Source organism: Equus asinus, chromosome 7 (assembly GCF_041296235.1).
Source record: "Equus asinus isolate D_3611 breed Donkey chromosome 7, EquAss-T2T_v2, whole genome shotgun sequence".
Classification (NCBI taxonomy): Eukaryota; Metazoa; Chordata; class Mammalia; order Perissodactyla; family Equidae; genus Equus; species Equus asinus.
In genome coordinates, this window is record NC_091796.1 from 38,574,685 (window position 1) to 38,587,541 (window position 12,857).

At 47.4% G+C, this 12,857-nt stretch overlaps 1 protein-coding gene across 5 annotated transcripts in view; it reads right to left on the reverse strand.

Moving 5' to 3' along the window:
• Positions 1-358: 358 nt before the first annotated feature.
• Positions 359-12,857, reverse strand: part of MAPRE2 (microtubule associated protein RP/EB family member 2) — a 147,184-nt gene continuing 134,685 nt past the window's right edge. For all 5 annotated transcript variants that reach the window (XM_014829268.3, XM_014829267.3, XM_070513236.1 and 2 more), the window contains 2 exons: positions 9,524-9,682; positions 359-1,907 (listed from right to left, as the gene is read on the reverse strand). In XM_014829268.3, coding sequence (XP_014684754.1) covers positions 1,833-1,907; positions 9,524-9,682 — 234 coding nt within the window. In that variant the 3' untranslated portion in view covers positions 359-1,832. The remainder of the gene's footprint in view (positions 1,908-9,523; positions 9,683-12,857) is intronic.

Sequence of the window (12,857 nt, forward strand, 5' to 3'; positions counted from 1 at the left end):
GGGGGGACAAGTGGTTAAGCATGATGCTGCATATAGCACAACCACTACCTGTAACCAGGTATGGGAGGATGTCACTGCCGAGAGCCAGGCTTTGCAGCCTGAGAGAAATGAGCTGCCGCTGTAGTGCAGAGCAAGCAGGAGAGAGAAGAAAGGGAAACCAAACACCACAGAACATCTGTCCAATTCTGCACAGTGTGCTGTAATAACCTCAAAAATACAAGCAAACTTTTTCACATATAACTCAATAAATACCACTTTGCCGCAAAAGATTTATTTTGAGAAGACTTCTTTTGGTGGAAAGCTTCAATGCTAGACTTTAGAATTAGCAATTCATCAATTAATAAAGAAATTTCAAAGCTTTATGATACATAATTCAGAAATTTATTTTAAGCGTTTAAGAGGAAAGTGGGGTGGGCACACTTGTTTCTTGTTTTCGTTGCACCTGCTAAGTCCAATAACAAGTGAAAGTAAATCTAAAGTTAGAAACCAAGTGAAATGAATGATCCAGGAAGGGATACCATCTGTCAAAGGAAAAAAAAAAGAAGGCAAAGATTTGGAAAGATACTAGGAAAATGTGCAAATATTAGTTAAAAAAATAAGGAATGCTTTTAATTCATTAATGTTTCCTCTATTTCTGAATTGCCATGGTTTAGCAAAGGTCAATGACAAGGAGGGCCCTTGTATTACAGACGGGAAATTCCTTATTCCAGAAGGTACTGGGAATCATGGATTTTTCTGTGCTGTCATTCCAGTGTCAACACCAGACTTCAGAACCATGATTCTCCCTTGGAATTATGCTCCGATTAATAAGGTCTGCAGTCCCAGGCTTCCAGCAAGTGTGCAGCAGGGTGCACAGAACCCTGAAACTCGGGGCTGCACACTCTGAAGTCATTCTTTAGTAGGAGTCCCCTAGTGTGGCGAACAGGATTTGGGCTGAAACCCACACAAGGAGGGAGGGACTGAGGCAGGTGGACCTGTACCTACGCAGACCCCCTCTGGACTGCAGACAACTGATGACAGCTTCTTGGGGAGTGGCTGCCCACCAAAGAGGACCCTGAGAAAGAAAACAGCATGAGAACCGGGGTGGGGGAGAGCAGGGGCAAGTGGTGAGAAGGCCAAATGGAGACGGTGTTTTCCTTGAGTGAATGTCTTTCAAAACTAACAACATTCTGTGTGGTTGTCTAACATGCTGATGTGTGAACACTGCCGGGCCCTGAAGTCCTAGTTTTGAATCCATTTTTTTTTTTTCCCTTTAATGTTGTGAGTAGAGGGAGAAACTGACTCTGTTTTTCCCCATGAAACAAGTCACTGTCATTATGGCTTTCATATCAAGTATCTCTTTCCCTTTGTTCCAATTTATCACTTGACCAAATTTACTCAGAGGTTAGACTTGCAAACATCAAAGCACCACAAATGTGTGTGACATCTAGTGACACTGGGTTGAGAAATGCCAATATAAATACCATATATCAAATTACCATTGTTTCACACCAGGATAAAAAGGGGGTGTTGGTGGTGGTGGTGGTGGGGTGGGGAGAGTTGCTCTGGAAAGAAATGAAAAGAGCAGAACCAATCTCAAGCAGCCAAGTGGTGAAGTTGAAGGTATGTGACCCCATGATCTCTTGGGTAGGCCGCCGAACGGCCGGCTGCTAATGCGTCTTGGCAAAGGAAATGGGAACCGAGCGCAGTGGCTGGTGTATGTAACAGCGCGTTGATGTTAACGGCAGATTGGGAACAACTGGTTTCTGCTGAGCTTGAGGCCACACATGTTCCAATTCTCCAGAAGAAAAGTTCCCATGCAAAATGGAAGTGTCGAGAGCTGCCACCACGGTTCAGTACTCTTCCTGCTGCTGGGGCTGCTGCTCATGGACCTGTTCCTCTGCTTCCGGCTCTTCAGGGTGGCCCTCCTGCGGGGCAGGGGGAGAAGTTTCAGCTGAAACAGTTTACTGTGCCTGAGGCCATGCAGCGTCCCAGCCCCATTATCACTATGCAGGCAGTGAAGAGCATGGAGTAGGCACAGCTCGCCATGCCAGTGCCTCCTTGCTCCTAGGAGCCAATGCACACACAGCAATGCCTTCGCTTCCCTGTTCTATCAAATGATGGATCATTCTAGAAGCACAGTCATCAGGCTTTACACACCAAACTTTCCTTCTAACCGTTTTGGAAGGAAATCTTCACAGAACAGATTACATATTTTCCTACCCTCTGTAAAAGAGTAAACCAAATACAATGACTCAAGAGCATCATGTTAGCCTCGGGTGAACCTGTTGTGACACAGCACAGAGCCCGAGGTCCCTGTGGTGTGTCAGATGGTTACACCCATGATGCAGAGGTTCTGATCCGTTCCCTGTCCTGCTGTCATTCTTCTCACCCGGTGCCATGTCTGCTTGAAGTAGACCCTTTGTTATAACCCGTTACTCATATGATGCAGAGAAGCAACATGTTGGAGTGGGATGGTAAGGAAAGGATAATAATCACGGTTAGTGGGCTGCCCCGGGCAAGGACGCCTCTTCCTCAGGGGAGCTCAGGAGCTTTAGCTCAAGGACTTTGGGACATCTATTTTGGGTGTGTGAGGCCTTTTTTGCTAACTTTCCGTTTACTGACTGGGACCCAGGGGGTTGAGGTGTTCCTCTACTTGGCTCATTCACTTTCCTGAGCCAGTGAAGCACGTCATGAACCATCACGAACACCAACTCCAGGGAACATCAGCCATGGTCACCCTTAGCTGCAAATTCTTTACTTTTGTGACCTCACAAAGAATAATTAGCTCTTGATTACCCAAGCAGAGGGAGTGCGCCTCATCAGTGGGGCCAACTGCTCCCCGGCTCCCTCAGGAACGGGCACTGTTTCTGCGAGACAGTTGGGAGCACACACTGGGACCTATGTACGTGCTTGTCCTCTCGTACTTTGCACACTCACTCCCTTCTTGCCCTGAGCCATCCTCTTCCTATCTGGCCCATATTCCCTTTAGCTGAGGACACGCCTGTCAAGATCCAACTCTAATATGGTAGGATCATCTCCCCGGATCCCTGAGCTGGAGTGATTTCTTTCCCTTCTCCTACAGCACTTGGTCTTCTCCTTGGCTATAAAACTCTGACTTGTAATCTCGTTTGTCTTGACTCTTGTGGCCTCACCCACTGGATCCTGAGGCTACTGAAGTCAGGGATCGGGCCTCATCCATCCGTATCATACTTCACTTACTGTGAATTCAATGCATGTTGTGTCGAGAGGAAGAAATCACAGAGGATGCAAGAATGGATGACCAAGACTACAGCCAAGGTCACATGCTACTTATCTTCTGGAAGGCAGTATAATGTCAAGGTTATAAGCATGGACTCTGGAGTTCATATATTTATGAATGGCTTCACTATTTACAAGCTGGGTGACTTTGGGCATAAAACTTAACTGTGCTGTGCCTCAGTTTTCTCATCTGTAAAATGGAGGATATAACGAGTATCCATTTATCAGAGGTTTCAATAAGTTTCACTGATCAATGAATCAATGGAGTCACTGAATTCAAGAGAGGACTCAATGAGTTAAAATAGGTAAAGTGCTTAGAATAGTGTTTGGCAAGTGTGAGCTGTAATTATTACTTCTTGGTGGGAGGACTTTTTGGAATATACTTGAAGTGAAAATAATTTTTAAGAAAGTAGTCTTTTCTGTGACGACAGTAGAAAGTGACAGTAGAAATCAGAAAAGTAGAAAGTTACTGAAGACTTGGGTTCAAATGCAGCACTGTCCCTTACTGGCTTGGCGCCAAAAGACAGAGTATTTAATTATTGTTAGCTCTCCCCAGGCGCATGCCCACACCCCATTCTCACCCCCCAGCACTGCTCGACCTCTGCGATGTGAAGGCCCAAGAGCCTACTCTCTGCCCACATCATGCTGTCCTGTGGGCCCCTCACTCCTTAATTCCTTTACTGCGGGTGTTCTTCGACCTCAGGACCCTGACGCCCTTCACTCCAGCTCTGCCAGCTCATCCCAAGGCCCCTGGACCGTCACTGCAGCATCCTCAGCGAACCGCTATGCCCACTGCTTGGCACACATGAGGGTGGTCCTCTCATGGGGAGGAGGAGAGCACGTCTTGCTGGGATAGTGCAAGAAGGAAGAGTCACTGGCCTCCCTTACTAAGTGCGCTCCTCTTGTCTAGGGGCGAAGGAGGAAACTAATGCTCTAGGAATGGCGGACTGGGAACTGCCATGTGTCTGTTCTGCCACATGTTTCTCCCTGAACCCTCTCTCACTCACTGCCTTTGTGCCAGAATGAATCACTCTTCTAAGCTTTACATCCTTGATCTCGTACTGCAGCTGTGAGTGTGAGCGTGAGCGTGAGTGAGTGTGTGTGTGTTCCCACTGGCTGGCTACACGGCTACCTCTCCAGCCAGGCTCTGAGCCCCATGAGGGTTAGGGATGTTGATTTATTCATCATCCTAACTCTTTCACAGCAGTGTGGTGCCTTCCGTTATCACACTGCTCAGACTGCAGCTGGTCTGAATTGTGCTTTTCTTACATAACTGTTTTTGTGCATGTCAGGCAGCTTGATGGGAAGACCTCAGAAATGGGTACCTGTTTGACGTTTTACAGACAATCTTGTGTGCTCATGTCCCACTTGGGAATTAACTGGGATAATGGAGTCAACCCAGGACTGAAAATCAAAAGACTTAGGTTCCAGTGACTGTGGGCCTGTGACAAGCTGCAGGACCAGAGACCCACTCAATTAGGCCCCGCCTCAGGCCTCCTCTTCCTACCTGTTGAGCAAGCGGGTGGGTGTGGGGCCCCTGTCTACAGTTCTGTGGTCTCCAGCTGGCCGAGGGCAGCTCCCTCATTCACAGGGCACCACCATGATGTCATGCATCTGCAGGAACTGTGGACCCCAGGCCACTGTTACTGGGTAGTATCGGTGTAAAGAGCAAACTTCCCAGGTTACCAGTGGATTGCTAATGCTTGAGGTGCGAATCAAGGCAGTCTGAAAGTCTGGGAACCTATCTGTGATTCTGAGGCAGTGAAGTTACACAGCACGACTGAGAGCTCCCAGCCACAGAACACTGTGCAGGCTCACAGAAAAAACCATGGTCCTTTTCTTATGCGCCATACAAGAATGAAGAACTTAAACGCACACGTAAGGAGAAGGCCAGGCAAAAAGTATGCCCAATATGTGACTATGCACTTGAGTGCCACCTACTTACTTAATTCTAATATTTGTGTATCAATCCATCACCTCTTTCTAAATGTTTAGCTGAGAGTGATTGCATTACAGTTCCTTATTCTTATGATAATCATTAGAAAGACAAGCAAGTTGGAAGTCAGTCTTGAAGAAGGCTCTTGGCTGCTGGGGGAGGAAAATGGGGGCATAGGAGGGAGGAGGGGTCTTCTTGATGAAAACCTACTTCCTGGATGGCTTCCTACTTCCTAGATGGACGAGGTCTCATCTACTCAGTCGGCTCACCTGCCACCACCCACACCAGCCGCATCCGGCTGTTCTTTCCTCTCTGCTTTGTTCGTGCTGTTTCCTCTGCCTGAAAAAATACTCTCCCAGTTTTAGCTCTATAACTGTTGACATTCCTAGTCATCCTTCAACATCCAACACAAATGTCATCTTCTCTGTGAAGTCTCTGCTTGTCCCTCTCCAGGCTGTCTTTATTTGCTCCCCACACAAGTTTATTTATGTCTCTATTATCACATTTATCATAATCTGACATATCCTGTTAGTGGTCTCCCTGTCTGTCTCTCTCACTGGGACTGTGAGCTCTTCTGAGGCAGGGGCTATGCTTTCTTTCTGTATACCCAGTGCTTCATCCAATGACAGGAACACAGGCTGTATCTAAAAGGTGTTGGTTGAGGGGGGAAGTATCTTTAGGTCATTTAACAATGGCTTCCATGACAGTATCTCAGGAAACAAGTGCCTGTCAATATGCAGGTGCACCTCAGCTGACAGATCCACAAGGCAGCAGCTAACCAACAAGTCAGTCCAGATACCTGTGGCCCCAAGTTCAGTACTAAGGGAAAAGATAACAGAATGATAAAGGCACTGGACAGCTGGCTGGCGATCTGCTCTGGAAACTTCCATTAGGTTTCTACAACTGCAAATTGAACTGCCTCTGTTTATTTGCATACTCAAAACTCCCATCTGGATTTCTATATCTCCCAAACATGTTATTCTAGGATTGTTTGACCATAAGAATCAAAGACCAGCCATCACCAAATAAAGACTTAGGGAGGAGGCCTCTCCAGCAAATACCTCCATGTGAAATGTTAATGCAGGGTTCATCTATGTTTAACGGAAGAGCAAGCACTCAATCCAGCTTTTGATTCTTTAGCACCTCTCTTGTCTCCAGGAGAGAGACAACCAGAAATCTCTCAGATGTGCACACACAGTCATACCAATGGCATCACAAAGTACTGGCCTTTCTTCCTAGTGTGCACATCATACCTGCATGTCTACCCAGCACCAAAGCGTGTGAGTGGCCTGAAAACAAGACTCAGTGTCAGAGTCAAGCATGGTGGGGCAAAAGGAGGCTTCTGAGAGTTTGGGGGTTGGGTGCAGCAGCAGAGCAACCTCTGAGCGCATTTTTCCCAAAGCGATGCCTTTCCTGGGCAAGGGGAGAAACTTTTTTTAAGGTTCATGCCCTCAATGACAGAAGCTGGATAAGCTTCTGGGACTCTGCCATAGAAACAAGAGTCCTTATGCTCAGGGAGAAAGGCAAACACTTGAAGGCTTTACGGTGTCTAGGATGATTCCTTGAACCTATAGGGGGAGAAGCAGAAACGAGTAGGCCAGCAGCTCCCGAGCCTCTCTGTGTCCTCCTCTGTAAGAAGTGTCGTGTGTGTGCACACAAGCACACAGGCAGTGTATGGAAAACAACCAGCAGGGTCCAGACACATGGCAGATAGTCCTCCCCTTCTTTCTATATAGAGACCAAGGTTTTAAAAGATGGGTCTTGTCACGTTCTAAACAAGGAGACTTGGCATATTCCAGATCAAACAGCTTATTCTCTATAGAAAACTCAGTATAACCTGATGTGTTTCTTTTGGAGTTGTCCAGACACAGGGTTGCATTAGAAGTTATCAAGGAACAAGAAAAATTAAGGTAGCAACTGCGCTGGAAGATTTTGCTCCGGTAACCCACACATGTAGTTTGTCTTACGTCTATTTTCTTTTCCAGATTCCAATTGCCTGGTTACTGTCTCTAAGTCTCTTCTTGGATTTTGGATACTCCTTAGCATACAGTAAATGGTGATGGTGATGCCGCTGTCGCTGTCTGTCTGTCTCTCTCTCCCCTCCTCACTTGTGGTTAGGGTGAGAAATGTAGACAGAGCATGAATGTAATACCTAGCACATGCTAAATGCTCAATAAATGTTAGCTATTACTACTACCATGTTCCCCATTTAATAGGCAGTTCAGGCTTGGAGAAGGGAGAGCATGAACTCAGCCCTCAAGAGTTCAAATGCAAATCATGTTGCTTACGCACTCAGAACTTGGGAATGTAATTTCACCTCTCTACTGCCTTAGTTCCACTCATCTGTAAAATGGGATGACAACACATATTTACCTGATAGGATTCTCAAGAGAATTAAAAGATCCGACAAATGTAAAGCTCTTGGCTCTCCCCCCTCAACTCTCATCGCAAAGAAAGGGAGCTGCTAAAACCTTACTCAGTCTTAATGACTGATAATGCTCTGAAGTATTACTTCTGCTTGGGGTGTCTGGATTAATTGCCCATACAATGCAAGAATGGCGTTCTGAATCCAGACTGCAGCAAGTTGGTGTTGGGGTGTGTGGGGGGGTGTGACGTGAATGGGAGAAGAGAAGCTGAGTGCAGTCATCTCTGCAGACCCCTCTGAAATCACACCCAGGAGGCAAGAGCTCTTGCCTAAGGCTGGCCCTGCCTGCCACTAGCCTGGAATTCAGTGGTCCATGTCAATCGTCAGTCTGGAGTTTGCCTGACGGTGTTCCTACACGAGAACTCCCTCTTGGGACAAGATCTGGCTCGAGGTTAGATTCAGAAGGCTTTCCTCCCACTGGAAGCACAGGGCTGGGAAGAGTCCATCCTGCACGCGGCCTCGCTCCCGTAGGTGGGCACTGCCATGGACAGACAGCAGCACCATTCACTCGGGCTCCCAGCGCTGCTCAACCCCAGACCTCATGGGACTTAGCCTCAAACAAGCTTGTGAAGAGAATAACCGTAATTCATCTAGTGTTTGACAGACTACAAGGCACTCTCTACAAACAGAACGTTATATAAATGCCACTCTGGGTGGTGCAGACACACTACAAATCAAGCTTTGGTTTCCTCCATCAGATCCGAAAAGAATGAGGACCATATTTTGTGAAGCCATCACTATCTCTGGGACCTGGTCAGGCTGATTCCCAGGGCTTCAAGATCTACAGTCTGAGCTAACCAAGAAAGAAGTTTAAAAAAAAATAACTTGGGGGAAATGAAAAAAGTGGTGGAGAGTCCCTAAAACCCAGACAGTTTCTTACAGTTTAGGAAAATTTCATAGCTAGGATTTTAATCTTACACGGAGTAAACATTTGCCTATTATTCAGCTGGAATAAGACATAAAGTAAACTTGCTGGTGGCTTGTTACAGTCTATGAAATTACTCACACACATGTAACCCAACCATGGAGCCCTCAGAACATCCACGGGCCTCCCGGTCAAAAAGACCCTAATACTTTCACAAGCTTCAACCTGGCCTGAGGAGCAGCTCGAAACCCCAGCCTGTCCGCTCTTGCCTTCCACAGTGCAGCCCTGTGGAAGGGAAGGCTCTGTCAGGCTCCCACTCTTGCTGCCAGGTACTGGGCCCTTTCCCTCCCTGTATGGGCAGACTTGGGGTGACCCTCCTTGGTCTCTGCCATTCATCCTGCCCTTTCCTGTCCTTGCTGCTTGAGAGTCTTGTGCCTCCGCTGCGTCTCACATCTGTTTTCTACCTATGGACGCAGCCACATTCTGGGTCTCCCTTTGGCGTATTCACTGGTGAGCAGCAACCCTGGTGGGCTGGTCCTCCCCACGGAGGAGGCCTTCTAGAATTATTTTTCAACAAGGGGTTGTCCCATAGTGCTGCTCTGTAGTGGTAATAAGTAACCACGACGACCAGCTATGAAATAAAAACAGTTGCAGGGCTTATGGTGACAGGAAAAGCATCTAGATTAATTTCTCCTTTAACCACACTCTGATCTGTCATGAAGAAAGAAGAATCCTTACATTCCTACTGCTCATTTGCTTGGAGAGCTGAAAACCACTTGAGATTTGGCTGCATAAGCCTATTTTTCTCAATCAAAGTCCCCTTACTCCCCTCCCATCCACCCATCTCTTCCCAGATTAGTTTATGAAGGCATGTCCCTTGAGCTCGGGTCAATGGATCACGATGATAATGTTTATTCCTCTGGGAAGATCAAATGCACTGGCTGAGCTGTAATTCTCACTGAGGTCCCAGGGTGCTAGCTGAAGGCACGTTGCTCATGCACCTTGACCACAAGTGTCACTTTAGAGCACAGGGGTCAACAGCTCCCCTCACACTTACATGTTCTTCCGAAGCATAGAGGACTTCCATTAGTCGCTGCACGAGGTCATCGTTTTCCTGCCCATGTTCTTGGCAGAGGAGCTCAATTTCTCTCAACTTTCCGAAGTAGAAATCCCTTTCCTTTTCCACGCCTTCAAGGGCAAGTTTTAATGAATGTACCTGTAAGGGAGTGGGGTGGAGAAGACAACCCCCAAAATAAAGTGTAAGAAATGTGACCAACTGTGCCTGCGTATAAAGACCCGAAACATGAAAGGACAGACATGCAAAAATAACCGATGTGCAAGCCTGAGGGAGAAACAAGGAGCTGTTATTAGGAGCCTGAGTCTGGGCCAAACCGTCCAACTTCCACAGCACACTCGTCATTCCCTCTGTCAACTGACTGTTTATTCACCAGCGTCCGAGGGATCGCTCTGCTTGATACAGTTCCATCCAGGCTCCAAATAAGCTTTCCTCTCCTGCTACATGGGCTAGAGCACACCTTTTTCCTAACTTGTTCATCCTCTGCAGGGAGATGAGATGAGAGAATGGGAGGAGGGAGGAGAGGAAAAGGAGGGAGGTTGTCTCTGTGGTTACTTAAGATGTATTGTGAGGGCCTGCCCTCCTCTCTTTGCATCACTTGCATTAAGAGCTGCCCTTAGTTTTGGACCCCTTCATAAATGTTCCTGAGCCAAACTCGACAAATGCTCTCTACGGAGAAATTGGGTCTTGGCTACACAAGGAAAAGTGGGCGAGACTAAAAGCCTGGCTGAGTGCATCTGTCTTAATTTCTCTAGTTCTGACTTTAGGAACATGACAGGAAAGGTGGGAAGATATGGAAGCTCCATTCCTCCAGTGAAATGGCCCAAACTCCCTTTCGTCTCCCATGATGCTGGTTCAAGGACGTTCTGGGGCTGTGCACCTCTCACAGTGATTACAGAGACAGTGCTGGTGAAGGGACGGAGACACGGTTGAGGCAGAGCCCGACAAAGCTGTCATCTGGGCTGAGGAAACACTGAAGGGCATGTAGATAGATCTGGTCTCCAATTCTAGGCTGCCACACTCCTACAGGCACAGCAGCTATACACAGGCACAAACCATCACCCTGTCCTGCCCTGAGAATCCCTTGCTTGTTTTTTTTTTTTTTTTTAACTCTTTGTGCATTTATATTCATGCAGAGAATATTCATTAGGAGGTGAATTATGTCCTTCATGGCTATCCCCAGGTGAAATCTTTCAGTATATTAAAAATCATCCTTAAGAGAATTCCCAAAAGTTACATTTCAAATGGAAAGTTTTTTTCTCTCTTTCTAATAACTCTGGGCTTTTGTACATGCTGTTTATCTGTCTGGAATGATTGATCCATTCAAACATATACTGAGCACATGCAGTGTCTAGCCCCTTCCTGCACACCTGCCAAATTCCTATCGATCCCATAAGACTCAGGGACACGGTCCCTCAGAGTTACCTCACTGATGCCCTCACGTAGCCACTTACAAAGCAGCGGAGCATTAGTCTGCTAACTTTCAACTCCCATTTCTGATAATACTATGGCTTGGACATTTGTAAAAACTGGAGGCAACCAGCAGCCTGAATTCCAGGAAAAAGAAAACTCCCTTTCTTCTAGAAATGCTTTCTTGCTTTAAAACAAACCAGCCCCCTCCATGGGCTTGGCCACAGAATCCCTCTGAAGCCTGTGTTGGTGCCAGCAGACGGATTCGTGGCAGTTTAGGTGTCTGTGTCTGCCAGCTCCCCCTGTAGGAGGCAAAAAGGGTCTCTGGACACATTCTACCCATGAGAACTAGGTTTGTCTGCCTCTTGAGAGTACTTCGGTCTGCGCAATGAGCAAACAGCTGAGGCTTCTGTAGAAATACCCAGGCCAGGTCGGCCTTTGGTAGTATTCCAGATGCATTAGGTAACAGATGTGCGGCTATAAACATTCCCTAGTAAAAACCAACAGGAGCTAAATTATATGATGAAAGACCAACTGGCAAATGAAATTCCATTTCCACAGTCCCACGCACAAAGCCCGAGCCCGCCCGGCTCCTTCACATATCACAGAGGAAGCCTAAGTGGTGGAGGGGATGCTGGGGATGGCCCCTTGAGAAAAGTCCAGAGGAAGGGATGAGAGGGGGAAGCTCTCTTCTCCCAATTCTCCACACCCTCTCAGTGTCCACACACTGCAGGTCCTCTTAGTCCTGCAGCCCGAGCCACAGTTGGCCTGGGCTAACCAATGCCCACCCTCCGGCCCCCAGGGTTCCCTGAGCACAGCAGTGACTCCGCCCCACTGCCTATTTGCTAACCCACTCTCCAGGATCTGTCCCTAATGATTTCAGTCATGTCGTTTTTTCCCCTCTGTCTTTTGATTCATTTCTATCATTGGAACTGTCTAGCACAGTGGTACTTTTATAGTATGTCATGGGAGACTGCCTGAATAAAGGCAGGAGGCCAAGTAAATGAGAATTCTTAAAGTTTATGGCACTTGTCACTTTCCCCATTACTGCTGTAATTCACCCTTCAGCCTAGGCATTTTCACTCAGCGCTTCCTTGTCCTAGTGTCCTCAGTTCCAACACAGAGATGCCTCTGTGGCTACCCACCAGCTTCAGGGGGCCACTCTGTAGGCTTGAAGACAGAAACTAGAGGGAGCCGTAACAGATAACCACAGAAACGGATCTGGAGGAAGTGCTCAGTAAATGTCCGTTGAACGAAGGCTCACAATTTGGGGTGTGTAGGACCTTCCCTCTGAGGGAAGGGGGTGGGGAAGCACACACTCCTTGTTGATGTGAATGCATCGGGGGTAGGTGGGGAGTGAAGCCCTTTGGAAGTAATGAAGGAATTACACCAAGCAGAAGGAAGACGACTGGAAGGTTCCTCTCTATTTTCTCACCCTGTCCTCTCTGGGGTGGCATTTTGGACAGCAGGACAAGGTCTGGGTCCCTTGGGGACATGGGGCTCTTTGACTGGAGAGTTAATGGGAACCTAGAGCCAGCCCCAAGGTGAGGAAGTGGGGCTGGCTGACTAAGGCTGTAGGGGAGAGGGGCAGGAAGGACCTTGAAGTTTCCATGTGGTTACACTTTGGGTTGGAGGGTGGAGAACCTGGGTGTGGTAGAGAGGATGACAGGGAGGAGAGAAATCATGAAGACACATGAGATAATAGAAACATCAGAAGAATTTGGGTTTCTAAGGAGAAAAGAGTTATAAATCTAAAGTAGAGACCTACGCCTGGTTCTCTTCAGGTCCACTCCATTAGCTCGGAGCCTCAGGCACGAGGCCCAGGGCTCATTAAGGCTGTCCTAACCGCCTTTTCTCTGAGAAGAACTCATTACTGGAAATTCTATATGGGCTCAAACTGCGAATC